The sequence below is a fragment of the Trachypithecus francoisi genome, unplaced genomic scaffold, assembly GCF_009764315.1.
Source record: "Trachypithecus francoisi isolate TF-2019V2 unplaced genomic scaffold, Tfra_2.0 Lachesis_group2, whole genome shotgun sequence".
NCBI lineage: Eukaryota > Metazoa > Chordata > Mammalia > Primates > Cercopithecidae > Trachypithecus > Trachypithecus francoisi.
In genome coordinates this window covers 159,737,981-159,764,973 of record NW_022681465.1, presented here as the reverse complement: position 1 = coordinate 159,764,973, position 26,993 = coordinate 159,737,981, and the positions used below count along the sequence as shown (strand labels likewise).

Here is a 26,993-nt window from a genome sequence, read left to right as displayed (position 1 = left end):
ACAGGCCAGGTATGCATACTGGTCAGTGGTCTGGGGGTTGGGGACCCCTGGGCTGCAACATGGATGAACCCTGAGGACATTATAAGTGAAATGAGCCAAGTCACAAATAGATAAAAGCTGTATGATTCCACTTATATGAGGTACTTAGTAAAAAAATTACAGAGACAGAAAGTAGAATGTTGGTTGTCAGGGGTTGGAGGATGTTGGGAGGAGAGGGTTATTGTTTAATGGGTAGTTTGTTTTGCAAAATGAGAAGATTTGTAGAGGTTGAAAGATGGTGATGGTTGTACATGAGTATACTTAACACCACTGAAACGTACACTTAAAAATGGTTAAGATAGTAAAAATTGATAGAGTCTTGCTCTGTTGGCCAGGCTGGAATGCAGTGGCGTCATCTTGACTCACTGCAAGCTCTGCCTCCTGGGTTCATGCCATTCTCCTGCCTCAGCCTCCCAAGTAGCTGGGACTACAGGTGCCTGCCACCAGACTCAGCTAATATTTTGTATTTTTAGTAGAGACAGGTTTCATCATGTTAGCCAGGATGGTCTCGATCTCCTGACCTCGTGATTCACCCCTCTCGGCCTCCCAAAGTGCTGGGATTACAGGCGTGAGCCACCGTATCTGGCCAAGACTGTAAATTGTATGTGTATTTTACAATTTTTAAAATGAAAAAAATGGCTTTAGTCTTTTCCCATTATTTTATTACATTTGCTTTGCCAAGTAAGACATTCCTATATAATTTTAATGTTTTCTTCCATTAGTTATTTTAAGTATGTTGTAATTACTGACACTTGCAGGGTTTTTAAACCTGGTACAGCAAGAGACTATTTCTCACTCGTCTTCCCCACTTGCATCCTTTGGCACATAAATTTATGTACTAGGTTCTGTAAATTATTTGCTTGGGATTGTGTGACTGGAGAAACATTTCCTACATTTTTCCAAGGCAGGCAGAGGCCAATTATACCACTACAGTAATTCCAAATTTTTGTTTCATTTAAATGTCCTCCACTATTGTTTCAGTAATTTTTATATATGTTCCTCTAGGCCCTTGCATGTGATATCCCTCCATTAAGTTTGTTTCCAAGAAAGCAATATTCTCAGTTACTTCTGAGACAGGTAACTTCCCTTTCGCTTATTTGTAAAGATATCTATTGCTGGGAGCACTGATCGGAATGGATTACCTCTACATTCTTCGTATTTGCAGACTGCTTTTAGTTTTAGTTGCCAGACTTTTGGTCTCAAACACGCCTTTACACTAAAAAATTACCGGGGACCTCAAAGAGCGTGTACGTGAGTTATAATTATCAACATTTACTCAATTATAAATTAAAATTGATATTTCTAAGCGCAAGGAATACACATGCGCACGTTCCATGAAACACCACTGCAATGGCGTCATCACATGTTATGTGATCACTGGAAATTACTATACGAACATTAGAGAATGAGAATGAAAAGGAAAATAGTTTGGACCTGAACGGACCACCTTGCTGGGTCTCCAATCCACAGCACCCCTTCCCCCCATTCCAGAAGTCCCAGTGTCAAGCTTTGAGAAGCGCCATCCGTCACAGGTTTTGGTCTTCCCTTCCAAAAGTCAGTACTTCTCCAGGTAGCCCATCCCCAGCAAAGATCTGGACGTCCGCTGGCCCTAGCAACAGCACCTTGCACCCGGCACCCGGAAGTCGGAGCTGCGCACGCACGGCGGGCTTCCGATTTCCCAGCGTGCCCTAAGAGTGCGGCGTGGAGGCGCGCGGGCCTAGAGACCCACGTGACCCACAGGGCGGCCGAGGCGGGACGCTGTGAGTGCGCGCGGTTGCGGGGTCGCGTTGCGGCTACTGCTTTGCGTCCCCGGCCGGCAGCCCGGGGCTGGTTCCCGCCTCCGCTCTCGCCACCGGCGGGAAAAGCAGCTAGTGTGGGAGGAAAGGCGCCATCTCCCGCCCCATCTCTCCCGCTCTTGGCTGGCCGGATCTTTTGGCTGTCCTGTGGCCTCGCTCCCCGCCCGGATCCTCCTGACCCTGAGATTCGTGGGTCTCACGTCCGGTGCACGCCCTGCTTCGGCCTCAGTTAAGCCTTTGTGGACTCCAGGTCCCCGGTGAGATTAGAAACGTTTGCAAACATGTCCCGGATCGAAAAGATGAGCATTCTGGGCGTGCGGAGTTTTGGAATAGAGGACAAAGATAAGCAAATTATCACTTTCTTCAGCCCCCTTACAATTTTGGTTGGACCCAATGGGGCGGGAAAGACGGTAAGTCTTCAGTAGCCGCCTTCGGTTTACAGGTCGCTACCTTTTCCGGAGAATAAAATGGGGAGTTCAGAACTCTCCTTAGGAAGAGAAGCGTCCCTAGGGCCCCACAGGTGTAGGCCCTTAAAGTGCCTCGGGGCGTGGCCTGTCGGCTGCAGCGACCTTAGGAGTTAGCCTGAGGCAGTCCCTGCAGGATGTTGGTGCCTGTCCTGGGGACAAGGTTTACTTAAGGATCCCACGAGACAGCTGTCGCAGCTCAGTCAGAGTTCGGTTCCCACTGGATGCCCTTTGGTCTGTATTGATGTTTTTTAACGCTGTCTCCTTGCTTTCTAAGCATAGCATTCACTACCCAGTAGTTGTCCCATACAAGAATTCTTTTAAAAGTTATAAAGTGATACATATATGACTAAAGAGTTTCCAGGTATGCCAACTGTCCAAGCATGATACATGGAAAATAAATGACTTGACTTAAAAATGTAACTGATATAGTGGCGCTTAACTTGGAAAACTTTTGTTCTTAAAACCCAGTCAACAATTTAAAGTTGGTGCACGACTGACTTATTTCTTTTAAAGCCCTGGGAATGTTTAGAAATTTGAATGGAAAGAATAACCAAGAGGCATTTTGGTCAGGAATAGTGGCTTAAGAAAAAGCAAGACAATGTCAGTATAGCAGGGAGAAGAGTCTAAAGGAAGGATTTGCGAAGAGTGTAGAAAGAGAGAAGGCTGAGAATTGAATGTCAAACTTACTTCTGTTTTTGTGAAAATGTTATTTGTTGAATGCTTGTTATGTACTTAGCATTGTACTAAATACTAGCAGAAGGGAGAGTAGTACTGTGTAGTGTATATGAGGACTGGCTGCCTCAATACAAATTTTTTGCTTCGTTTGTTAGTTGACTGTTGGCGAGTTACCTCACTGCTCTGTGCCTTAGTTTTCTCATTCATAAAATGGAGATTAAAAATAGTTTCGCGGCCGGGCGCGGTGGCTCAAGCCTGTAATCCCAGCACTTTGGGAGGCCGAGATGGGCGGATCACGAAGTCAGGAGATCGAGACCATCCTGGCTAACACGGTGAAACCCCGTCTCTACTAAAATATACAAAAAACTAGCCGGGCGAGGTGGCGGGCGCCTGTAGTCCCAGCTACTCGGGAGGCTGAGGCAGGAGAATGGCGTAAACCCAGGAAGCGGAGCTTGCAGTGAGCTGAGATCCGGCCACTGCACTCCAGCCTGGGCGACAGAGCGAGACTCCGTCTCAAAAAAAATAAAATAAAATAAAATAAAATAAAATAAAAATAGTTTCTACAGCTGGGCGCGGTATCTCACGCCTGTAATCCCAGTACTTTGGGAGGCCAAGGCGGGTGGATCACCTGAGATCAGGAGTTTGAGACCAGCCTGGCCAACATGATGAAACCCCATCTCTAATAAAAATACAAAAATTAGCTAGGCATGGTGGCGCACGCCTGTAATCCCAGCTACTGGGGAGGCTGAGGCGGGAGAATCGCTTGAACCCGGGAGGCGGAGGTTGCAGTGAGCCGAGATCATGCCGTTGCACTCCGCCAGCCCGGGTGACAGAGCAAGACTCTGTCTCAAAAAAAAAAAAAAAAAAGAGTTTCTACAGGCTGGGCTCGGTGACTGACGACTGTAGTCCCAGCCCTTTGGGAGGCTGAGGCTGGAGGATTGCTTGAGCACAGGAGGTCAAGGCTGCAGTAAGCCATGATCATGCAGCTGCACTCCCTCCTGGGCAGCAGAGTGAGACCCTGTCTCAAACAAATGAGAAGTTTTTACAGCCTAGAGTTAATGTGAGAATGAAATAAATATATGTAAGAGCGCTTAGTACAATTCAGTACTTAACTGTTAGCCATTCTTATTATTAACTTAAATTAGTTTGTTTGTTTGTTTATTTATTTATTTATTTATTTATTTTGAGACGGAGTCTCGCGCTGTTGCCCAGGCTGGAGTGCAGTGGCCGGATCTCAGCTCACTGCAAGCTCTGCCTCCCGGGTTTACGCCATTCTCCTGCCTCAGCCTCCCGAGTAGCTGGGACTACAGGCGCCCGCCACCTTGCCCGGCTAGCTTTTTGTACTTTTTAGTAGAGACGGGGTTTCACCGTGTTAGCCAGGATGGTCTCGATCTCCTGACCTCGTGATCCGCCCATCTCGGCCTCCCAAAGTGCTGGGATTACAGGCAAGAGCCACCGCGCCCGGCCCCAACTTAAATTAGTTTAAAAGGTTTCAGTTGAATTATTTTTTTCCCAAGTAACAATTCTTCATATTAGGATAACTTCTTAGTTATATAGCATTTCTGTGAACTTACAGCAATGATTCTTTAAACACTTAATCAAATCTTGATTACAGGTTTTATAATGTCAGATTTTATCCATCTTTTATAGTTTCCATGATAAATAATATTTTCATAATGAATTCATATTTTATGATAAACTTCTGTGATTCTCTTATAACAAAGTGATAGAATTTTCTATTTCTTCAGACCATCATTGAATGTCTAAAATATATTTGTACTGGAGATTTCCCTCCTGGAACCAAAGGAAATACATTTGTACATGATCCCAAGGTAATGGTGCTAGTACAATGTTGTATTTTTATAATTATAAAAATGATAGTAGCTTATTGTAGAAAACTTGGCATTGAAGAAGTATAGAGATGCATTTAGCACCCAGTAATAATCATTGTTGACATTTTCATGTATTTTCCTCCTCCTTTAAATACTGTTTTATATAGCTGATGTCATACTCTTAACTTTGTATGCTGGGTTTTTTTTTCCCAACTTAACCTTATCATGAAGTCCCGTGTCATTAAAAAACTATCATCTGGGTGTTTGGTATGTGAATGCTTCTTTTAATCTTTATACTGTTTTGTATGTCTGAGATATTTTCTACTTAAAGTTCATGAACACTTTAATAGTTCTATAATTTTCTTACATTAAAGTGCTTTCAGTTTTTCATTAAAATGTACCATGATAAGCCAGGCATGTGGGTGTGTGCGGGTACTCCCAGATAGCTCTAGAGACTGAGATGGGAGGATTGCTTCAGCCCAGGAGTTCAAGGCTAGCCTGGGCAATATAGTGAGACCCACTGTCTAGAAAAAAAAGTACCATGATAAAAATCTTTGTGTATGAATCATTGTTTGAATTATGGTGTTTATACTATTAGTGTATGTAAGGACATAGAATTTGGTCTATAGGTTTGTTTTTGCACATATAGAAATGAAACAACAGTACCTATATGTGTGGATATATATAGTTTATTTGTTTTTAGTGGGATCATGTGCCTCTCTCGCTGCTCCCTGACCCCAGTTCCACTATGTTTTTGTTATGTGTTCTTCCAAGCTTTTTTCTGCTTATGAAACCATGCCTATGTGAGCATATAAATGCATTCACACATACATACTTTAGTACATTAATATAATTTTATACTTCTATTTTGTTGTTTCTAGTTACTAAATTGTATTCCATTGAGTTTATATCTTATAGTGTATTAACTGACTCCCTGTTATTATTTCCACTTTTGTGTGATTAAACTCTGTAATTATGAAAGTATTTATGAATTTTCCTCTTAGAAATGTAATAGTATTTAGTACATTTACTGAGTCCTCTCTATAATGACTATTTCCCACCTTCTTTCTCCTTAAATTTACAATCTGCTTTCCTTAATTGATGATCTTGCTTTGTACTTTATTGAGAAATAGGAAGAATCAAATGAAAATTCTCTTATTTTCCAATCATCAAATCTACAAAACTAGTGTACATACTGTTTTTTCTTGTCTGTTAAGGATAAATTATTTGTTGTTTTATCTAAACATCTTGGAGGCTCCTTGGAGGGTAGATCTCATTGATCCATCTTATCCACCCAAGGATTTTCCCCTTCAGTTTTTCCTTCTCTCTCCTGGATCAGCAGTTTCTCTTGTTGGATCATTCACATCAGCATGTAAACATGCTCTGGTAGCTCTAGTCTTCAAATAAAAAACTCTCCCTTTACTCCAATTCACCCTCTAGCCATTACCTTTTCTCTGTTCCAATATATAGCAAAATTCATAAGATTTGTATGTACTCATCGCCTTTCCTTCATTGACTCCCATTTTTCCCTCAGTCTACTCCATTCAGGTTTTCTTTTCCTCCACTAAAAGTGCTCTTGTAAGGTTACCGATAATTTCTATGAGCCAGATAGAGTGGTCAGTTTCTGATTCTCATTAACATCTCATCAGATTTGACACAGTTGGCTATTTCTATTTTAAAAAATATTTCCTTCTTGGCCGGGCGTGGTGGCTCAGGCCTGTAATCCCAGCACTTTGGGAGTCCGAGACGGGCGGATCACGAGGTCAGGAGATCGAGACCATCCTGGCTAACCCGGTGAAACCCCGTCTCTGCTAAAAAATACAAAAAACTAGCTGGGCGAGGTGGCGGGCGCCTGTAGTCCCAGTTACTCGGGAGGCTGAGGCAGGAGAATGGTGTAAACCCGGGAGGCGGAGCTTGCAGTGAGCTGAAATCCGGCCACTGCACTCCAGCCTGAGCGACAGAGCGAGACTCCGTCTCAAAAAAGAAAAAAAATTTCCTTCTTGGCTTTTGTGACACTATAATCTCATAGTTTTCTTCTTTCTCACTGGCTATACTTTAGTCTTTGTTGGGTCTGCCTTTGCTTGATTTCTTTTTTTTTTTTTTTCTTTTTTTGAGATGGAGTCTTGTTCTGTCGCCCTGGCTGGAGTGCAGTGTGGCATGATCTTGGATCACTGCAACCTCTGTTGCCCGGGTTCAGCCTATTCTTGTGCCTTAGCCTTTCGAGTAGCTGGGATTACAGGTGGTGCCACCACACCCGGCTAATTTTTGTATTTTTAGCAGAGACGGGGTTTCATCATGTTGGCCAGACTGGTCCTGACCTCCTCACCTCAGGTGATCCGCCTGCCTTAGTCTCCCAAAGTGCTGGGATTATAGGCTTGAACCACCACGCCCAACCTGCTTGATTTTCTAAAAGCCAATGTGACACAAGAGTTGGTCATCTTTGCATTAACCCTCTTCCCTATCTCTCTTGGATGAGCTTATTCAGTCTAACGGCTTTAAGTACTGGTTATGTGCTGGTAACTCCCACATTTATATATTTGACCCTGACTTCTTTCCTTAGATCTAGACATATATGTCTAGCTGTTTGTTTGGCTATTTAATGGGCATCTCAAATTTAACATGTTCAAAACAGAACTCTCGATTCCTTGTACGCACTTCCTGCCTACGTTCTCAGCTCTGTTACTACCTCAGTACCCGACCCCCACCAGTTTTGTAAATGATGTCATCATCCATACATAAGCAATTCTTACTTACCTTTCTAAAATATGTCAGAATTTGTCTACTTCATTCCATCGGCCACTGTGTTCCCGTTCCAAGCCACCATCATATTCCCTTTCAACTATTAGAATCGTCTCCTAACTTGTTTTCCTGCCCTCATTCTTGAAGCTCTCTCTTTTTCACAGAGTAATCAGAGTTGTCTTTTTAAATATTCATTCAAGAAGGAATGAGTTGTTCAAAATCTGGGAGGAAGACATTCTATTCAGTCTAGGTGCAGAGTCACTGAGCATGGTTGATGTGTTCAAGGAATCACAAGGAAGAACAAGGGAAAATGGTAGAAAGTGAAGTTAGAAAGATAGAAGGGACTAGATCCTGTAGGTCCTTGGATTCTAGTCTTATTTAAATAGGAATCTGTCTATTAGGAGATTTTGAGCAGGGAAAGGACATGATCTGATTTATGTTTTAAAGTGCTCAGTCTGGTTGCTGAGAGAAGACTATCTGTAGGTAGCAAAGGTAGGAGGGCAGAGACAAATCTTTAAGAGGATTTTGTGATGATTCAGGTGAGAAATATAGGTGGCTTGATTAAGGTAGTGGTAGAATGGTGAGAATTGTTTGGATTTAGTATATATTTTGAAAGTAGAACCAACAAATTAGCTAATGGTTTGGATAATGGTGTCTGAAAGAAGTAAAAGCATCAAGCATTAACTCCAAAGTTTTTGACTTGAACAACTGGATAAAATAGTTTTGTCATTTACTGTAATAGGGACACTGTGGAAAAAAGATTTGAGTGGATCTGGTTTAAACATGTAAATTAGGGATATGTGTTAAATATCCGAAGGAGATGTCCAGTTGGCAAACAGAAGTCGTTCAGGAAAGAGATTAAGACTGGAGAAAGAAAATTAGGAATCATTAATGTATACAGGTAGTTCTACATAGTTAACTTTTAAAGCCTGATGAGATCAAATAGAGAGTGAATATGGAAAAGATATTCAAGACCTGAACCTAGAGCCCTAGAGCCGACAGAGCGTTTAGAAATTGGGAAGAGGAGGAGAAGCTAGCAAAATATAGTAAAAGAGCAATTAGTTAAGTAAGCAAAACTGAGAGGGTGGTGTCTTGGAAGACAAGAGAATAAAGTGTTATAAGGAGGAAATCATCAACTGTGTAAAATATGTTGATAGCTCAAGAAAGAATAGGAATGTTTGGCTATGTGGAGTCCTTTGTTGCTCTTGACAAAACCAGTTCCAGTAATCAGAGAAAAGATAAGGAAGTGAAACAATTATTTTACAAATTTTGTTGTAAGTGGACACAGAGATAGGACAGTAGCTGAAGAGGTTTACAGGATAAAGGAAAGTTTTGTTGTTGTTTTGTTATGTTTTTAAAAGCGGGATATACTAGAGTATTTATAGACTGTTGGGAGTGACTCTGGACGGAAACATTGATGCAGGAGAGGGGATAATTACAGAGTACAATCCTTCAGTAGGCAAAAAGAGATAAGATCCATTGCCCAACCAGAGAGGATACCAGGAACATCACTGTTATGCATTGTAACAGGGATGTTAGGCAGAGTATATGATTGGAAACTTTAGTGGTGAAAGAATGAATAAGTTCTCTTTTGATTGCTTCTATATTCTCAATGAAAAAAGAAATGAAGTTACTGGTTGAGATTGGCAGAAGGGGTTGATTGAGCCTAGAAAACATAGAGTAGTTTTTAACCTCAATGAGTAAATCGATTAAGGGAGGTGTTCTGGGATTACATGACAGTGTCAGGGGTTTTGTGAAAATTTAAAGAGAGACCAGCCAGTCATGATTATGTATGTTTTTTCAGTCTTGTTCAGCCCAAGCACTGAATAAGTTGGAAAGTTGCGTTTATCCACGGTTGGGGATTTGGTAAATACAATGAAGGTAATGAGAAGCAAGGAATTGAGTACTGATATGGTTTGGATTTATGTCCTTCCAAATTTCATGTTGAATTGTAACCCCCATTGTTGGAGGAGGGGCCTGGTGGGGAGGTGATTGAATCATGGGGGTGGATTTCCCTCTTGCAGTTCTTGTGATAGTGAGTGAGTTCTTATGACATCTGGTTGTTTAAAAGTGTGTAGCACCTTCGCCTTCACTCTCTTCCTCCTGCTCTGGCCATGTAAGATGTGCCATCTTCACCTTCGCCTTCTGCCATGATTGTAAGTTTCCTGAAGCCTAGAAAAGCCAGTCGTGCTTACTGTACAGCCTGCAGAACCATGAGCCAATTAAACCTCTTTTCTTTATAAATTACCCAGTTTCAGGTATTTCTTTGTAGCAGTGAGAAAACAGACTAATACAGAAAGTTGGTACTGAGGGTAGAGTATTGCTATAAAGATAGCTGAAAATGTGGAAGTGACTTTGGAACTGGGTAATGGGCAGAGGTTGGAACAGTTTGGAGGGCTCCAAAGAAGACAGGAAGATGAGGAAAAGCCTGGAACTTCCTAGAGACTTGTTAAATTATTTTGACCAAAATGCAAATAGTGATATGAATAATGAAGTCTAGGCTGAGGAGGTCTCAGATGGAGATAAGGAGCGTACTGAGAACTGGAGTAAAGGTCACTCTTGCGATGCTTTAGCAAAGAGACTGGCAGCATTGTGCCCCTGCTCTAGGAATCTGTGGAACTTTGCACTTGAAAGAGATGATTTAGCGTATTTGGTGGAAGAAACTTCCAGGCAGCAAAACATTCAAGACGTGGCTTGGCTGCTTCTAACAGTATAGCTCATATGTGTGAGCAAAGAGATCTGAAACTGGAACTTATATTTAAAAGGGAAGCAGAGCATAAAAGTTTGGAAAATGTTCTGCCCGACCATATAGTAGAAAAGTAAAACCCATTTTCTGGGGAGGAATTCAAGCCGGCTGCAGAAATTTGCGTAAGTAAAAAGGAGCAGAATGTTTAATAGCCAAGACAGTGGGGAAAATGGCTAGAAGGCATTTCGGAGACCTTCACAGCAGCCTCTCCCATTAAAGTACACTGCTCCCTGTATTTCAGCCACTCTAGCGCCAGCCATGGCTAAAAGGGCCCCAGATACATCTCAGGCTGCTGCTCCAGAGGCTGCAAGCTATAAGCCTTGGCAGCTTCCACATGATTTTAAGCCTGTGGTTGCACAGAGGACAAGAGTTGAGGCTGGGGAGCCTCCACCTAGATTTCAGAGGATGTATGGAAACGCCTGGATGTCCAGGCAGAAGTCTGCTGCAGGGACAGAGCCCTCATGGAGAAGCTCTACTAGGGCAGTGCAGAGGGGAAATGTGGGGTTGATCCCCACATGGTGTTCCCAATGGGGCACTGCCCAGTGGAGCTGTGAGAAGAGGGCCACTATCCTCCAGACCCCAGAGTGGTAGAACCACCAACAGCTTGCACTGTGTGCCTGGAAAAGCTACACACACTCAACACCAGCCATTGAGAGCAGCTATGGGAGCTGAGCCCTGCAGAGCCACAGGGGCGGAGCTGCCCAAGGCCTTGAGATCCCACCTCTTGTGTCACTGTGGCCTGGATATGAGACATAGAGTCAGAGGATATTATTTTGGAGCTTTAAGATTTCGGATCAAGAGGTCAGGAGATCAAGACCATCCTGGCCAACGTGGTGAAGCCCCGCCTCTACTAAAATACAAAAAATTAGCTGGATGTGCTAGCACGCACCTGTAGTCCCAGCTACTCAGGAGGCTGAGACTGGGGAATCACTTGAACCCAGGAAGCAGAGGTTACAGTGAGCCGAGACTGTGCCACTGCACTCCAGCCTGGTGACAGAGCGAGACTTCGTCTCAAGAAAAAAAAAAAAGATTTGGCTGGGCGCAGTGGTTCATGCCAGTAATTCCAGCACTTTGGGAGGCTGAGGCAGGCAGATCACGATGTCAGGAGATCGAGACCATCCTGGCTAGCACAGTGAAACCCCATCTGTACTAAAAATACAAAAAATTAGCTCGGCGTGGTGGCAGGTGCCTGTAGTCCCAGCTACTTGCGAGGCTGAGGCAGGAGAACAGCATGAACCTGGGAGGCGGAGCTTGTGGTGAGCCAAGATCACGCTACTGCACTCCAGCCTGGGCGACAGAGCAAGACTCTGTCTCAAAATAATAATAATAACAATAAATAAAAATTTAATGACTGCCCAGCTGGGTTTTGGACTTGCATGGGGCCTGTAGCCCTTTGTTTTGGCTGATTTCTTCCTTTTAGAACATGTATATTTACCCAATGCCAGTACCCCCATTGTATCTTGGATGTAATAACTTGTTTTGATTTTACAGATTCATAGACCAAAGGGACTTGCCTTGTCTCAGATGAGACTTTGGGCTGTGGACTTTTGAGTTAATGCTGAAATGAGTTAAGACTTGGGGGACTGTTGAGAAGGGATGATTGTGTTTTGCCGTGTGAGAAGGACATGAGATTTGGGAGGAGCCAGGGGTGGAATGATATGGTTTGGATTTCTGTCCTTCCAAATCTCATCTCAAATTGTAATCCCCAATGTTGGAGGAGGGACGTGGTTGGGATGATTGGATCATGGGGGTGGATTTCCCCCTTGCTGTTCTCATGGTAGTGAGTAAGTTCTCATGAGATCTGGTTGTTTAAAAATCTGTCACAATTCCCCCTTTACTCTTTTTTTCCTGCTCCGGCCATTTAAGATGTGCCAGCTTCCCCTTTGCCTTCTGCCATGATTGTAAGTTTCCTGAGGCCTCCCCAGTCTTGCTTCCTGTACAGCATGTGGAACCGTGAGCCAATTAAACCTCTTTTCTTTTTTTTTTTTTTTCTAAAATGAAGTCTTGCTCTGTCGCCCAGGCTGGAGTGCAGTGGCGCGCTCTCGGCTCACTGCAAGCTCCACCTCCCGTATTTACGCCATTCTCCTGCCTCAGCTCCCAAGTAGCTGGGATTACAGGCGCCCGCCACCATGCCCGGCTAATTTTTTATATTTTTAGTAGAGACTGCGTTTCACCGTGTTAGCCAGGATGGTCTTGATCTCCTGACCTCATGATCCGCCCGCCTCGGCCTCCCAAAGTGCTGGGATTACAGGCGTGAGCCACCGCACCCAGCTGCCTCTTTTCTTTATAAGTTACCCAGTTTCAGGTTTTTTCTATAGCAGTACAAGAATGTACTAATACAACTATAATCTTAATATATTGACTTAATCCTCCTGTATGTCATCAATATCTCATCATTGCATCAGGGCTCTAGCACCCAATATGGGCTGACTCCATCCCTGTATGCCAGTCTTCCTTACCCTGTGTAGGCTCTGACTCTTCATTCTGACTCCCTCACAGGATGCTTTCCTGTTCTGTGTAGACTTTGACTTCCGGTGCTGGATCACGTCCTCATTCCCCAGCCTTCTCTGATACCAGGTGACCTCTTACAGGGATGCAAACTGTACTCTGTGACCTGAATCTCCCCAGATCTGTGTCACTGAGAGGGTCACTCTTCCCAGTCTGATACTTTATACCAGGCGGCTTCTTGCAAGAATGCCCTTTCTACTCTATGATCTGACTTCCCCCTAGCCGACTTACCCCTCATGTGGGCCCCCTTCTCATCATTATCAGACTCTGAATCCACATGCTATTCCCTGGCGTGGACACTGCTTCTGAGCTGGATCCTCCCTATTCGTGGATTCCTCTTTCATCCTGCTGGAACTCTAATACCATTGGACCCTTGAAACTCTGTGCTAAGCTCTTTCCCCATGAGGGTACCCTTCTCAGCCTACTCAAGCTCATTTATTCCACTCTAGGCTGAGTTTTAGGTGCCTTAACCTTCAGCTGGCATGAGCACACACCTTCTTCTGCTCCACCTAATGGTTTTACAGCTAGATTGTTTGGAGAAAGAAGGGTTTTTCTTATTTTTTATTTTATTTTATTTTTGATAGAAATTGTTCTGAAGTATAATACACATTTCTTTGTTTTAATAATTCAATCTAAATTACACTTTTTGAAGTGACTCTTCTTCAATAAGAGTATCAACAACAATGTGGTGATAGAAATGCTACAAGACAGTCCTTGCTTGAATTCTGTTTCCTAATTTGATGTTTGCCAGGTAGCTAGGTCCTCGAAAGGTAGATACCATGGAGAACGAATATATGTGTATTTGGCTTTCTGGTCAGGAACAGTGTAAACAGATTAATTTTTTGCTGTATAAATACATAGTTCCTTGGTTTAACTGCTATGGATTAAACCCTCAGCAGAACACTCTCCTTATGATGAAATGACAGAGTCCAGTCTCTGGGCTTTCAAAACTTTATACTGACCTTTGGCCACCTCCTCATTGAAATGTCTGTATCCTAAGAGGCTGTTTCTGAGTAGCCACTTTACCTCCATCATCAATGCTAAAACCCTTGTCCAGGCTGCCTTCCTATCTCTCCTCGATTACTCGCTGCTTCATGTCTTGACTCAGTTCACTCTGTTCACCCTAAAGACAAAATAATTCTTCTAAAATGCATATCTACTTCATGCAGTTCCCCTGGTTTAAACCATTTAGTGCCATCATCTTAAGTCCAGAAGCCTTACCATGTTTAGAAGGCTGTTAATTTCTGAAACGTTTTGTGATGGTACTCCTCTTTTCCCTACTTTCTATGCCAAACATTCTGAAATTTCTGTAGTCATGTAGTGACTCAGATCTTTTCATCTGGTTAACTCCTACTCATCTGTCAGGTTTCATTTAAACATTCACTTCCTTTAGAATACCTTCCCTGAGCTCTCCTAGATAGGTTAGATGCTCCTGCTTTGTACTCCCAGATTATCCTGTACTTCACTTATGATGGTGTTTAGCATACCTTCTCTACATTTAACCTATCTTCCATGCTCCAGAGGAAAAAAGTCTATCATTTTGAACCAAAACAACACATGAAACCTGCAAAGTGCCTGTAAATATTTGTTGAGTGATTAATTGAATTAATATCAAAGTTAAATTCATGCCAAGAAGTCATTAAAAAGTCAACAAAGAATATTTCCTGATTTTTTTTTTTCCAAAGCAGAATCCAGTACTTCTGATTTGGGTTGCAACAAAATAATGAATGTCACACTTATACTCTCAAGATGAATAACTATAACACTGGAAAAGTATGTGAAACAACTGTTTGCAGGCATTGGACAACAGATAATGCAGAGCTATGTTATTTAAGAAAGGAAAAACATGAAAGGTGATTCTGCATTCATTCCAGCTTTCTACCTAGGAACATTTTGTAAACTTTGGCACATGGAATTGGAATCCAGTAGAGAGCTGGGCAGAATTGGGCATCACTAGGCAGATGAAACAACGATAGGATTTTGGATTTGCTAAAGTGACTGGAAATTGTAGAGCACAGTACTGAAGTAGGGTTGCTGTGCAGAGATGGTGTACCAGAAGTCTGCATAAGGATCTTTTGAGTCTTTGGCCAAATACTAAGCTGTCCATGTATAGGATGAGATGTAATGAGGGCTAGCAGAGAACAACTATCAAGGTGGGAAGTGGGGCTGTGAGTGGTGTGTTCTAAAGGTCACACAGTGCTGCAGGACATTTGAGTCCTGATATGCCAGAATGGAGTGACCTCGTGGAACTGTCCAGTGTTCACTTGAGACCTCAGAAAGGCCCACCTAACAAATACTGAAACCAAGTTTTGATAGAATCAAGCTGAGTTGCCAGTAAATCAATGGGCTGCTAGAACAAAACTCAAGACTTTTTAAAGGAAGTCTGCTCAATCCAAGCTCTCAATGTGGCATCTATAATGTGCAGAATATAATTTTAAAAATTAGTGGGAATATGCAAAAGAAAATGTGGTCTACACCTGAGAAGGGAAAAGTGAGTAGAAACAGATCCAGAGATGACAGATTTTGGAATTAGCAGACAAGGATTTTTTTTTTTTTTTTTTTTAGATGAAGTCTCACTCTGTTTCTCAGGCTGGAGTGCAGTGGCACGATCTCAGCTCACTGCAGCCTCTGTCTCCCGGGTTCAAGCAATTCTTCTTCCTGAGCCTCCCGAGTAGCTGGGACTACAGGCGCCCACCACCATGTGTGGCTAATTTTTTTTTTTTTTTTTGTATTTTTAGTAGAGATGGGGTTTCACCGTATTAGCTAGCCTGGTCTTATAATCCACCTGCCTTGGCCTCACAAAGTGCTAGGATTACAGGCGTGAGCCACCACACTCGACTAGGTTTTTTTAAAGCTATGATAGATAAGCTCAAGGACTTAAAGGAAAAGGTGGACATAATGTGTGGGAAGACATCTAAACAGAGTAATAAAAACTGTTTAAAAAAAGACCCGAGAAGCTGAATGCATCACAAGCAGCATAAACATACCTATGTTGTACATTACATTCAAATTGCTCAAAACTAAAGATAAAATCTTAAAAACAGGTGGAGGAAAAAGTATCACATTATGCAGAGGGAAAGAATAATGAGTATGATTACTTCTTAGGAAAAGCAATCTAAACCTGAAAACAGTGGGACAGCACCTTTAAGGTGTTGGGGAATAAAAGTTAAACTATATCCAGCAAAAATATTCTTTGAAAATTGAAGGTGAAATGGAGAAAATTTTCAGATTTTAAAAAAATGGTGGAGGTAATTTGTTACAGACAGGCTTGCACTATAGTAATTTTTAAAGGAAGTTTTTGAGGCTGAAGAAAAGTGATTGTAAATTAGTCCTAGAGTAAAAGCTGCTCTAGGCCCCCCTTTACAGACCTTAAAAACAAAAGTTCAAAAGAATCCAACTGTTTGTTGCTCAAAAAACTTAGCTGCATGCCAGAACAAAGTTCAATACTCATTAAAGGAATAAAACAAAATCTTTCACCCAATAATGCAAAATTCACAATCAGAAGTTAACAAGCAGAGAAGCGGGGAAATAGGACCCATAACCAGAGAAAAATCAATCATATGAACAGGTCCAAAATGAAAGAAATAATAGAATTAGTAGATAAGAACCCTAAAACCGTATTATAAATCTTATAAATATGCTCATAGATACAAAGGAAAAACATAAGCATAATGAGAAAAATATAATTTTAAAAACCCAAATAATGTAAATGGAATAACTGCTTTTGTGTATAATGGTACAAATAGGTTAAAAGCAAAAGGATGGAAAAAATATACTGTGCCAACTAATGAAAAGAGAAGTGAAGTGACCATATTAATACCAGACAGAATACATCAGAACTAGGGAAAATGAGACATTTTATGATGACAAGAGGTCAATTTACTGCAAGGACACAAAAATTCTAAATGTTAAACTTCCAGATATATGAGGCAGAAACCTATGAAACAGAATGAAGAAATACACAAATCTGCAAGTTTAGCTGGAGATCTCAATATCCCTCTCAATAGAGAAACAGAAGAAGCAGATGAAATGTCAGTAAGTATATGGAAAATTTTAACAACACTGTTAACCAAATCAACCTGATTGACATTTATAGGACATTCCATTGAACAACAGCAGAATACACGTTATTTTCAAGTGCATGTGGAACATTCTCCAAGATAGTCCAACATTCTGGACCATAAAACAAGTGTCAGTAAATTGGACTGAATTATTCAGGAATTAATATTCCTCCATTAGTTATGCTGAGTTTTTATCATGAATGAGTATTAAATTGAAATGCTTTTTCTGTATCTATTGGTAAAGTCATGGATAATGTATTCTGTGACTACACCAGAATTAAACAAGAAATCAGTAGCAGGAAAATAACCAGAAAATCCCCAAATATTAGAAAATTAAGCAGCACACTTTTAAATATTACATGGATCAAAAACGAATCACAAGGGAAATTAGAAAAAATACTTTAAATGAATCAAAAGTATAGCATGTAAAAATGTGTGAGATGCAGCTAGGTCATGCTTAGAGAGATTGTAGAAAAAGACAATCAGTATAATTTGCCACATTAACAGAATAAAAAAGAAATATCATATGAGCACCAATAGATACAGAAAAAACATTTCATGATAAAAACTCTCAGCATAACTAATGGAGGAATATTAATTCCTGAATAATTCAGTCCAAAATCCATTAGGTGTGGCTGAGTGAGGAAGGCATCCACAAAAACAAGCTGTGACAGCCTGGTGGGGATTTGGAGCCCAAGTAAGGGATCTATGAGTTCATACTGATACAAGAAAATGGGGGGGAAAAAGTGGAGAAAGAGCAAAGCCCCTTATACTAGAACCTTAACTAATATAAAAGGAATAATGGAACTATAAAATTACTATAGGCATACCTTAGATATTTTAGGTTAAGTTTTAATGGATGGCTGTTTTGTCTACATTGAATCTGTTGTTTAGTGTAGCTACCTTCATCAATTACCTTAGCTAGGTCTTCTGGATAACTTGCTGCAGCTTCTGCATCAGCACTTGCTGCTTCACCTTGCACTTTTATGTATGGAGACAGCTTCTTTTGAACCAACCATTACTAGCTTTCAACTTTTCTTTACAGCTTCTTTACTTCTCTCAGCCTTCATAGAATTGCAGAGAGTTAGGGTCTTGCTCTGGATTAGGCTTTGGCCTGAGAGAATGTTGTGGCTGGTTTAATCTATCCCAACCACTAAAACTTTCTCCATATCAGTAGTAAGGCTATTTCACTTTCTTATCATTTGTATGTTCACTAAAGTAGCACTTTTAATTTTATTCAAGAACTTTTCCTTTGCCCTCACAACTCAGCTAACTGATAAAAGAGGCCTAATTTTCAACCTGTTTTGGATGTTGACATGCTTTTCTCAACTAAGCTTAATCATTTCTAGCTTTTGATTTAAAACAAGAGACTTTTGACTCTTTTTTCACTTAAACACTTAGGGGCTATTGTAGGGTTACTAATTGGCCTAATTTCTGTATTATTGTGTCTCAGCCAATCAGGTTCCAAGGAGAGGGAGAGAGACAGGGGGATGGCAGGTCAGTAAAGCAGTCAGAATACACACATTTATGGATTTAGTTCACCTCTTATATGTGGATGGTTTGTGGCACACTAAAACAATTACAGTAGTAACATCAAAGATCACTGATCACAAATCACTATAACAGATACAATAATAATGAAAAAGTTTGAAATGTTGTGAGAATTACCAAAATGTGACACAGAGACACAAAGTGAGCACATGCTGTTGGAAAAATGGCACCAATAGACTTGTTAGATGCAGAGTTGCCACACACCTCTGAAGAGCACAAGAAGATGGGGTATGCCTGTATTTGATAGCTATCATAATAATTTATTCAGGTAAGAAACAGTAGATGCTAAAACTAATGGAAGAAAGTTTGATGAAGTATGGGATAGTTATATGGTCTCTGCATCTCTCCTTCAAATTATTAAGTAATTGTAAAGTAAGAAAAATTTTTTGGTGGAGAAGCTAAGAGATATACCTTTATCAAGAGATTGAAGTTAGTCTAGGCAACATGGTGAAACCACATTTCTATAAAAACTACAAAAATTGGCAGGATGTGGTGGCATGCACCTATAGTCCCAGCTACCTGGGGGACTGAGGCAGAAGGATCGCTTAGGACTCGGAGTTCGTGGATGCAGTGAGGTGACTGCACTCCAGCCTGAGTGACAAAGTGAGACCCTGTCTCAAAAAAAAAAAAAAAATGGATTGAAGTTAATACCCTCAGTAATGAGATAAATGGAAATGATGTCCTATCTGATGAGATGCAGAAAAAGGAACTCATCACCACTTGTATAATATTCCTGCCAAAGATACATAACCTGATTCTAGTCATGAGGAAACATTACACAAATTTTGGGAGGTGTTCTACGAAATAATGATCTGTACTTTTCAAAATTATCAGTCATGAAAGTCAAGGAAAATCTGAGCAACTGTTTCAGGCTGAAAGAAAGTAGAGAGACATAACCAGCAAATACAAAGTGTAATTCTGAACTGGATCCTTTTGCTGTAAAGCACATACTGGGACAAATGAATTAGGCAGTAGAAAAAGAAAAAGCCAATTAGTGTAATTTGCCACATTAACATAATAAAGAAGAAAAATTATATGAGCATCAATAGATACAGAAAAAGCATTTCAATGTAATACTCATTCATACAAAAACTCTCAGCATAACTAACAGTGTAATTTGCCACATTAACATAATAAAGAAGAAAAATTATATGAGCATCAATAGATATAGAAAAAGCATTTCAATGTAATACTCATTCATGACAAAAACTCTCAGCGTAACTAACAGAAGAATAGTTATTCATTCCTGATTAATTCAGTCCAAAAGCCATTAGGTAGGACTGAGTGAGGAAGGCATCCACAAAACTACCCTAGAGATGAATAGATGATAGAATTAGTAGATAAGAACCTTAAAATCTTATTATAAATCTTACAACTATCTTCATAGATATAAATAAAAACATAAAAATAAAAACATAACATGAGAAAGATGGAGGGCAATAACCAAAAAACCCTAAATAGAGTAAAAGGAATAACAGTGTTTTTATATATAATAGTACAGATGAGTTAAAGACAAAAGGATGGAAAAAATATACTGTGCCAACTAATGAAAAGAATGCTGAAGTGACCATATTAATATAAGACAGAAAACATCAGAAAAAATCGATATCTGTTCATTGTTGGTCTTTTAGGTCTTATAAGATGATGATCATTTTCTACTACTTTCAGTTTAAGGGAGCATATTAAATTTTTTTCAACAGACTTTAAACTTTGTTTTGTAGATCAACTTTGGGTTTATAGCAAAATTGAGCAGAAAGTACAGTTTCTGTATATTCACTGCACGTACACACACAGCCTCCTCTACTGTCAGCATCTAATTTTTTGTGGATACTTTGCCTCATTCAAATAATCCAGGATAATCTTTCTATTTTAAAGTCAAGTGATTGACACCCCAGTTCCATCTGTAATGTCAATCTCTTTTGCTGTGTAATGTAACCTTCACAAATTCAAGGGATTAGAATGTGGATGTCTTTGGAGAACCATTATTTTATATGCCACAGCTGAGTTAAAGGTAACTTATCACATATTGGAATAACTGACAAAACTTGAATGGGATTTGTGGACCATGTGGTAGTAATATATCAGTATCAGTTTCCTGATTTTTGTGGTTGAAAATGTCCTTGTTTTGTAGGAAATACTAGTGTTGGGACGTCAGATCAGCAACTTACTCTCATGTGGTTTGGGGGGCAGGAAAGCTGTGTATACTGTAGTTCTATGTATTAGTCCATTTTCACACTGCTGGTAAAGACATACCCAAGACTGCGCAATTTACAAAAGAGGTTTAATGGACTTACAGTTCCATGTGGCTGGGGAGGCCTCACAATCATGGTGGAAGGTGAAAGACATGTCTTACATGGTGGCAAACGAGAAGAGAGTTTGTGCAGGAAAATTCCCCCTTATAATAACCGTCAGATCTCATGAGACTTACTATCACGAGAACAGCATAGGGAAGGACCAGCCCCCGTGATTCAATTATCTCCCACCTGGTTTCTCCCACAACACATGGGAATTCAAGATGAAATTTGAGTGGGGACACAGCCAAACCATATCATTTCATCCCTGGCTCCTCCCAAACTCATGTCTTCGCATTTCAAAACCAATCATGCCTTCCCAACGGTCGCCCAAAGTCTTATTTCAGCGTTAACTCAGAAGTCCACAGTCCAGAGTCTTATCCAAGACAAAGCACATCCCTTCTGCCTATGAGTCTGTAAACTCAAAAGCAAGTTAGTTACTTCTTAGATACAATGGGGGTACAGGCATTGGGTAAATACAGCCATTCCAAATGGGAGAAATTGGCCAAAACAAAGGGGCTACGGGCCCCATGCAAGTCTGAAATTCAGTGGGGCAGGCATATCTTAAAGCTCCAAAATGATCTCCTTTGACTCCATGTCTCACATCCAGGTCACTCTGATGCAAGAGGTGGGCTCCCACGGCCTTGGGCAGCTCCGCTTCTGTGGCTTTGCAGAGTATAGCCTCCTTCCCGGCTGTTTTCACAGGCTGGTGTTGAGTGTCTGCGGCTTTTCCAGGTGCACAGTGCAAGCTGTCAGTGGATCTATTATTCTGGGGGATCTACCAGTCTGGAGGACAGTGGCTGTCTTCTCATAGCTCCACTAGGCAGTCCCCTCCATAGGAACTCTGTGGGGGCTCCAACCCCACATTTCCCTTCCATGCTGCCCTAGCAGAGGTTTTCCATGAGGGCCCTGCCCCTGCTGCAAATTTCTGCCTGGGCATCCAGGTGTTTCCATACATCCTCTGAAATCTAGGTGGAGGTTCCCAAACCTCAATTCTTGACTTCTGTACACCTGCAGGCTCAACACCACATGGAAGCTGCCAAGACTTGGGGCTTCCACCCTTTGAAGCAACAGCCCAAGCTGTACTTTGGCTTCTTTTGGTCACAGCTGGGACACAGGGCACCAAGTCCCTAGACTGCACACAGCAGAGGGACCCTGGGCCTGACCTACAAAACTATTTTTTCCTCCTAAACCTCTGGGCCTGTGAAGGGCGGCACTGTTGGAAAGGTCTCTGACATGCCCCTGGAGACATTTTCCTTATTGTGTTGGTAATTAACATTCGTTTCCTCGTTACTTATGCAAATTTCTGCCACTGGCTTGAATTTCTCCTCAGAAAATGGGATTTTTTTTTTTTAATTGCATTGTCAGGCTGCAAACTTTCCAAACTTTTATGCTGTTTCCCTTTTAATACTGAATCCCTTTAACAGCACCCAAGTCACCTCTTGAATGCTTTACTGCTTAGAGATTTCTTTCACCAGATACCCTAAATCATCTCTCTGGTTCCAAGTTCCACACATTTCTAGGGCAGGGGCAAAATGCTGCCAGTTTCTTTGCTAAAGCATAACAAAAGTCACCTTTGCTCCAGTTCCCAACAAGTTCCTCATCTCCATCTGAGACCACCTCAGCCTGGATTTCAATGTCCATATCCTCATCAGCATTTTGGTCAAAGCCATTCAACAAGTCTCTAGGGAGTTCCAAACTTTCCCACATTTTCCTGTCTTCTGAGCCCTCCAAACTGTTCCATCCTCTGCCTGTTACCCAGTTCCAAGGTTGCTTCCACATTTTTGGGTAACTTTTCAGCAGCGCTCCACTCCTGGTACCAATTTACTGTATGAGTCCATTTTCACACTGCTAATAAAGATATGCCTGAGACTGGACAATTTACAAAATAAAGAGGTTTAATGGACTTACAGTTTCATGTGGCTTGGGAGGCCACACAATCATGGTGGAAGGCAAGGAGGCGGAAGTCACATCTTACATGGACAGCAGCAGGCAAAGAGAGCTTGTGCAGGGAAACTCCTTATAAAACCATCAGGTCTTGTGAGACTTACTCACTGTCACAAGAACAGCATGGGAAAGACCTGTCCCCGTGATTCAGTTACCTTCCACCAGATCCTTCCTGCAACATATGGAAATTCAAGATGAGATTTGGGTGGAGACAAAGCCAAACCGAATCATTCTACCTTTCTATAAATTTGTGATTTTTAGTGATAAAAAATATTTTTGATGCTTACAGAGATAAAATGCATTTATTTGAAAAATCTGCATACCTTATCTCCTAATGATGCTGAATAAAGGAGGTAGATAATATATCATTTTTATAAATTAATTAAACAGTATTCTATATTTTGGATAGCATGTAAAAATGTCACTCCTTTTGGATGTTTTTCTTTTTGTTCCCTCATTCTGGGTAAGATTGCTTATGCCTGTTCTCTCAGAACCAACACTGATGCTTATTAAAGTAACATAAGTTTTTTCTCTGTTTTCCTTCAAAGGTTGCTCAAGAAACAGATGTGAGAGCCCAGATTCGTCTGCAATTTCGTGATGTCAATGGAGAACTTATAGCTGTACAAAGATCTATGGTGTGTACTCAGAAAAGCAAAAAGACAGAATTTAAAACTTTGGAAGGAGTCATTACTAGAACAAAGTAGGTGTTTATATGATATTTGAATTTCTGTTTATTTTCTGGTATGTAAGTTGATGGTTGTTTACTACTACTTTAAGTTAAGGGGAGCATATTAAATTTTTTTCAATAGACTTTAGACTTGTTTTTTTAGAGCAGTTTTGGGCTTATAGCAAAATTGGGCAGAAAGTACTGAGCTTCCATTTTCTCCCTACCCCTACACACAAACACACCTTCCTCCACTATCAACATTTGATTTTTTGTGTATACTATTTGTCAATTAAATAGAATGGTCCCATTAAAGACTTAGGGTTATGTTCCATTCTCTTGAGTAATTTCTGAATAGTTGCTGAATTGAAAACGCATTATCACTCAAATACAGGTTGAAGGAGTAAAAAATTCTAGTGTCGTGCTTAGGAATGGTTGAGATGAGAAGCAAACAAGTAGGAAAGAATGATAAATTGTTCCTTTCAACCATTATCATTCTGTTAGAGGCAGGTATCATCTTCTAATGGGTATGGATTTGGGGATTAGACTGCCTTAGATTCGAGTCTCTGACTTTGTTGAGCAAATTACTTGACTGTTCAGCTACTTCTCCTCCCTTTTAACTAATTAAGTAATTCCTTTATTTAACCAATAATGCACATCTACTATGTGCTAGAGGCACTATACTGGCTTCTCAAGCAGGTTTTCATCATTGCCATTTTAACACACTCAAGTATCTCTTATACCCTGGGATTTCATTCCACTCCGATTACTACCTGTCTCCTTCTTCCCCTTTATAGCCAGTCTTCTCAAAAGAGTTGTTGATACTGTCTCCATTTCTTCACTTCCTCTTCACTCTAATTGTAGTCACATTCGTCCTTTGAAACACCTCTGACTAAAGTTACTAATAACTCTGTTTTTAATTAGGGTAATGCTACTGCTATACAAAGTAGACCTAAGAGTGAGCGTCTGTTTATTTCATTTGTAAAATAGGCATTCATTATCACTGTACGTACCTTAGAAAGATGTTGTCAAGGTTGAGCTAATGCATATAAGATGCTTCATATGTAGTAAGAGTTCATGTATTAATCTTCTATGACTGCTATAACAAACCACAAACTTAGTGGCATAAACAATACAAATTTATTATCTTACACTTATGTAGTTTAGTAGTCTGAATTAGGTCTCACTGGACTAAAATCAAAATTTTAGCAGGTTACGTTCCTTTCTAGAGGCTCTGAGGGAGAATATGTTTCCTTGTTCTTTCCATCTTTTAGAGGCCACCCATATTTTCTAGCTCATGCCCTCTTACTCTGTCTTCAAAGCAAGCAATAGTGGGCATAGTTCTTCTCGTATCAAATTACTGTGACCTCTTCTCTCTTCTTCTGCCTTCCTCTCTCACATTAAAGAACCCATATGATTACATTTGCCCCATCCAAATAATCCAGGATAATCTATTTTAAGGTCAAATGATTAACAGCCTAATTCCATCTGTAATCTTAATTCTCTTTTGCTGTGCAATGTAACATTCACAAATTGAAGGAATTAAAATGTGGACATCTTGGAGAACCATTGTTCCATGTACCATAGCTGAGTAAACACTAGTTTATCACTTCTTATTTGAAAATTTCTTTTTCTAGACCTCCATGATACAATACTGTTCTCTCTATCACAGCCACATACTACTTCATTTACCCCATCAATAAAGGTTGGAAGTCTCATTAGGCTCAGTCCTATATCTTCTCCTTTTTTTTGCTCTGTATTTTCTTCCTAAGTAATCACATTCTTATCCATTGTTCGAACTACTCTGTGTTCATAGATGACTCACAGATTTATATCTCCAAACCAGACCTCTGTTTCCAGACCCATTTACCCAGACCTATTTACCCATCTCTGAATTTTTTTTTTTTGAGATGGAGTCTCGCTCTGTCACCCAGGCTGAAGTGCAGTGGTGAACTCTCAGCTCACTGCCACCTCCGCCTCCCGGGTTCAAGCAATTCTTGTGCCTCAGCCTCCCGAGTAGCTGGGACTACAGGTGTGTGCCACCACGCCCAGCTAATTTTTGTACTTTTATTAGAGGCAGGGTTTCACCATGTTAGCCACAATGGTCTTGATCTCTTGACCACGTGATCCACCAGCCTCGGACTCCCAAAGTGCTGGGATTACAGGCGTGAGCCACCACACCCGGCCCCATCTCTGATTTTTTACCAGTTGTTTCAGAGACAACTTAGATTCAACGTTTCCAAAACCAAACTCACAGTCCTTTCTCTTTGACCTCCCCTCTTAAAAAACCTCCAACAACTTGGTCTTATGGTATACCTCAGCTTGGTGAATGACACCAGTATCCATCCAGTGACAAAAACCAAGAACCTAAGTCTTGCTACTGTCCTTGCCTTCCATATCCAGTCTATTACTAAGACCTAAATTGAATCTAAATGTCTTTTGAATCTGTTTCCATCTCGACAACAACCATTCTAGTCCTAGTCCAAGCTACCATTGTCTTTCCATGACCTAATGTGATAACCTGTTGATCTATCTATGTGCCTTCTAGCCCTCTACAAAGCATTCTTAATATATTCAGTGTAATTTTTTTTTTTTTTTTTTGAGACAGAGTTTCACTCTTGTTTCCCAGGCTGGAGTGCAATGGTGCAATGTCAGCTCACTGCAACCTCCACCTCCCCCAGGTTCAAGTGATTCTCTTACCTCAGCCTCCTGAGGAGCTGGTGCCCACCACCACACCTGGCTAATTTTTTTGTATTTTTAATAGAGACAAGGTTTCACTGTATTAGTCCGGCTGGTCTTGAACTCCTGACCTCAGGTGGTCCGCCCACCTCGGCCTCCCCAATTGCTGGGGTTATAGACATGAGCCACTGTGCCTGGCCCAGTGTAATGTTTTCAAAATACAAAATGAAATGTATGAAAAACAGTAAAGACAAATACTGCCTCTGTTCACCAAAGCAGTCTGTTATATGTAAAAAATAAATTCTGGCTTCCTTTCCTGAACTACTTTGTTTTACATATCTTTTCATCTGTGAAGTGCTAAATAGTTTCAGAGTTACACTTTTTAGCATGACGAAGCCATTTCTAACGGGATAGGTGAAGGGCCTTTTTTTTTTTAGAATTACAGTATGAACTGATTAAGCAATAGAGTAGATACACTGAAGGTTATTTTACATATGTTCTTGATTTTCATTTTCTGTAGGCATGGTGAAAAGGTCAGTCTAAGCTCTAAGTGTGCGGAAATTGACCGAGAAATGATCAGTTCTCTTGGGGTTTCCAAGGCTGTGCTAAATAACGTCATTTTCTGTCATCAAGAAGATTCTAATTGGCCTTTAAGTGAAGGAAAGGCTTTGAAGCAAAAGTTTGATGAGATTTTTTCAGCAACAAGGTTTGTAACCCTTAAATAGACTTTGTAGTCCATTAAGTTATTGAACCATGTTTGCAATTTGGATGCTTCTTTTTAACAGAAAGAATTTAAAAAGCAGAAAGGTCATCAGTTACTACCTCTCACCCAGCAGCAACCACTGGGCATATTTTCTTTCACTTGTCTTTCTGTGCATATATTTATATACCTGATTGACAGTATAAATGTAATTTTTTTCACTTACCATGTCATAGGCATTTTCCAAGTTATTAGAAACTCATTGTAACTGTAACCTTAGTGACAGCATGATATCCCA

The 26,993-nt window shown here is 40.7% G+C and overlaps 1 protein-coding gene across 4 annotated transcripts in view; it reads left to right on the top strand.

Moving 5' to 3' along the window:
- The first annotated feature begins 1,718 nt into the window (after positions 1-1,718).
- The window catches only part of RAD50 (RAD50 double strand break repair protein), an 83,857-nt gene continuing 58,582 nt past the window's right edge, over positions 1,719-26,993 (top strand). Inside the window, exons 1-4 of one of the 4 annotated variants that reach the window (XR_004430071.1) lie at positions 1,719-2,245; positions 4,726-4,809; positions 23,201-23,352; positions 26,516-26,701. Coding sequence is in view for 2 of the 4 variants with exons in the window: in XM_033181284.1 (XP_033037175.1) it covers positions 2,117-2,245; positions 4,726-4,809; positions 23,201-23,352; positions 26,516-26,701 (551 nt within the window). In the remaining 2 variants the exon portion in view is untranslated. Of the gene's footprint in view, positions 2,246-4,725; positions 4,810-23,200; positions 23,353-26,515; positions 26,702-26,993 lie in introns of those variants that run through there. The other 3 variants (XM_033181284.1, XM_033181285.1, XM_033181286.1) reach the window with 3 other exon arrangements.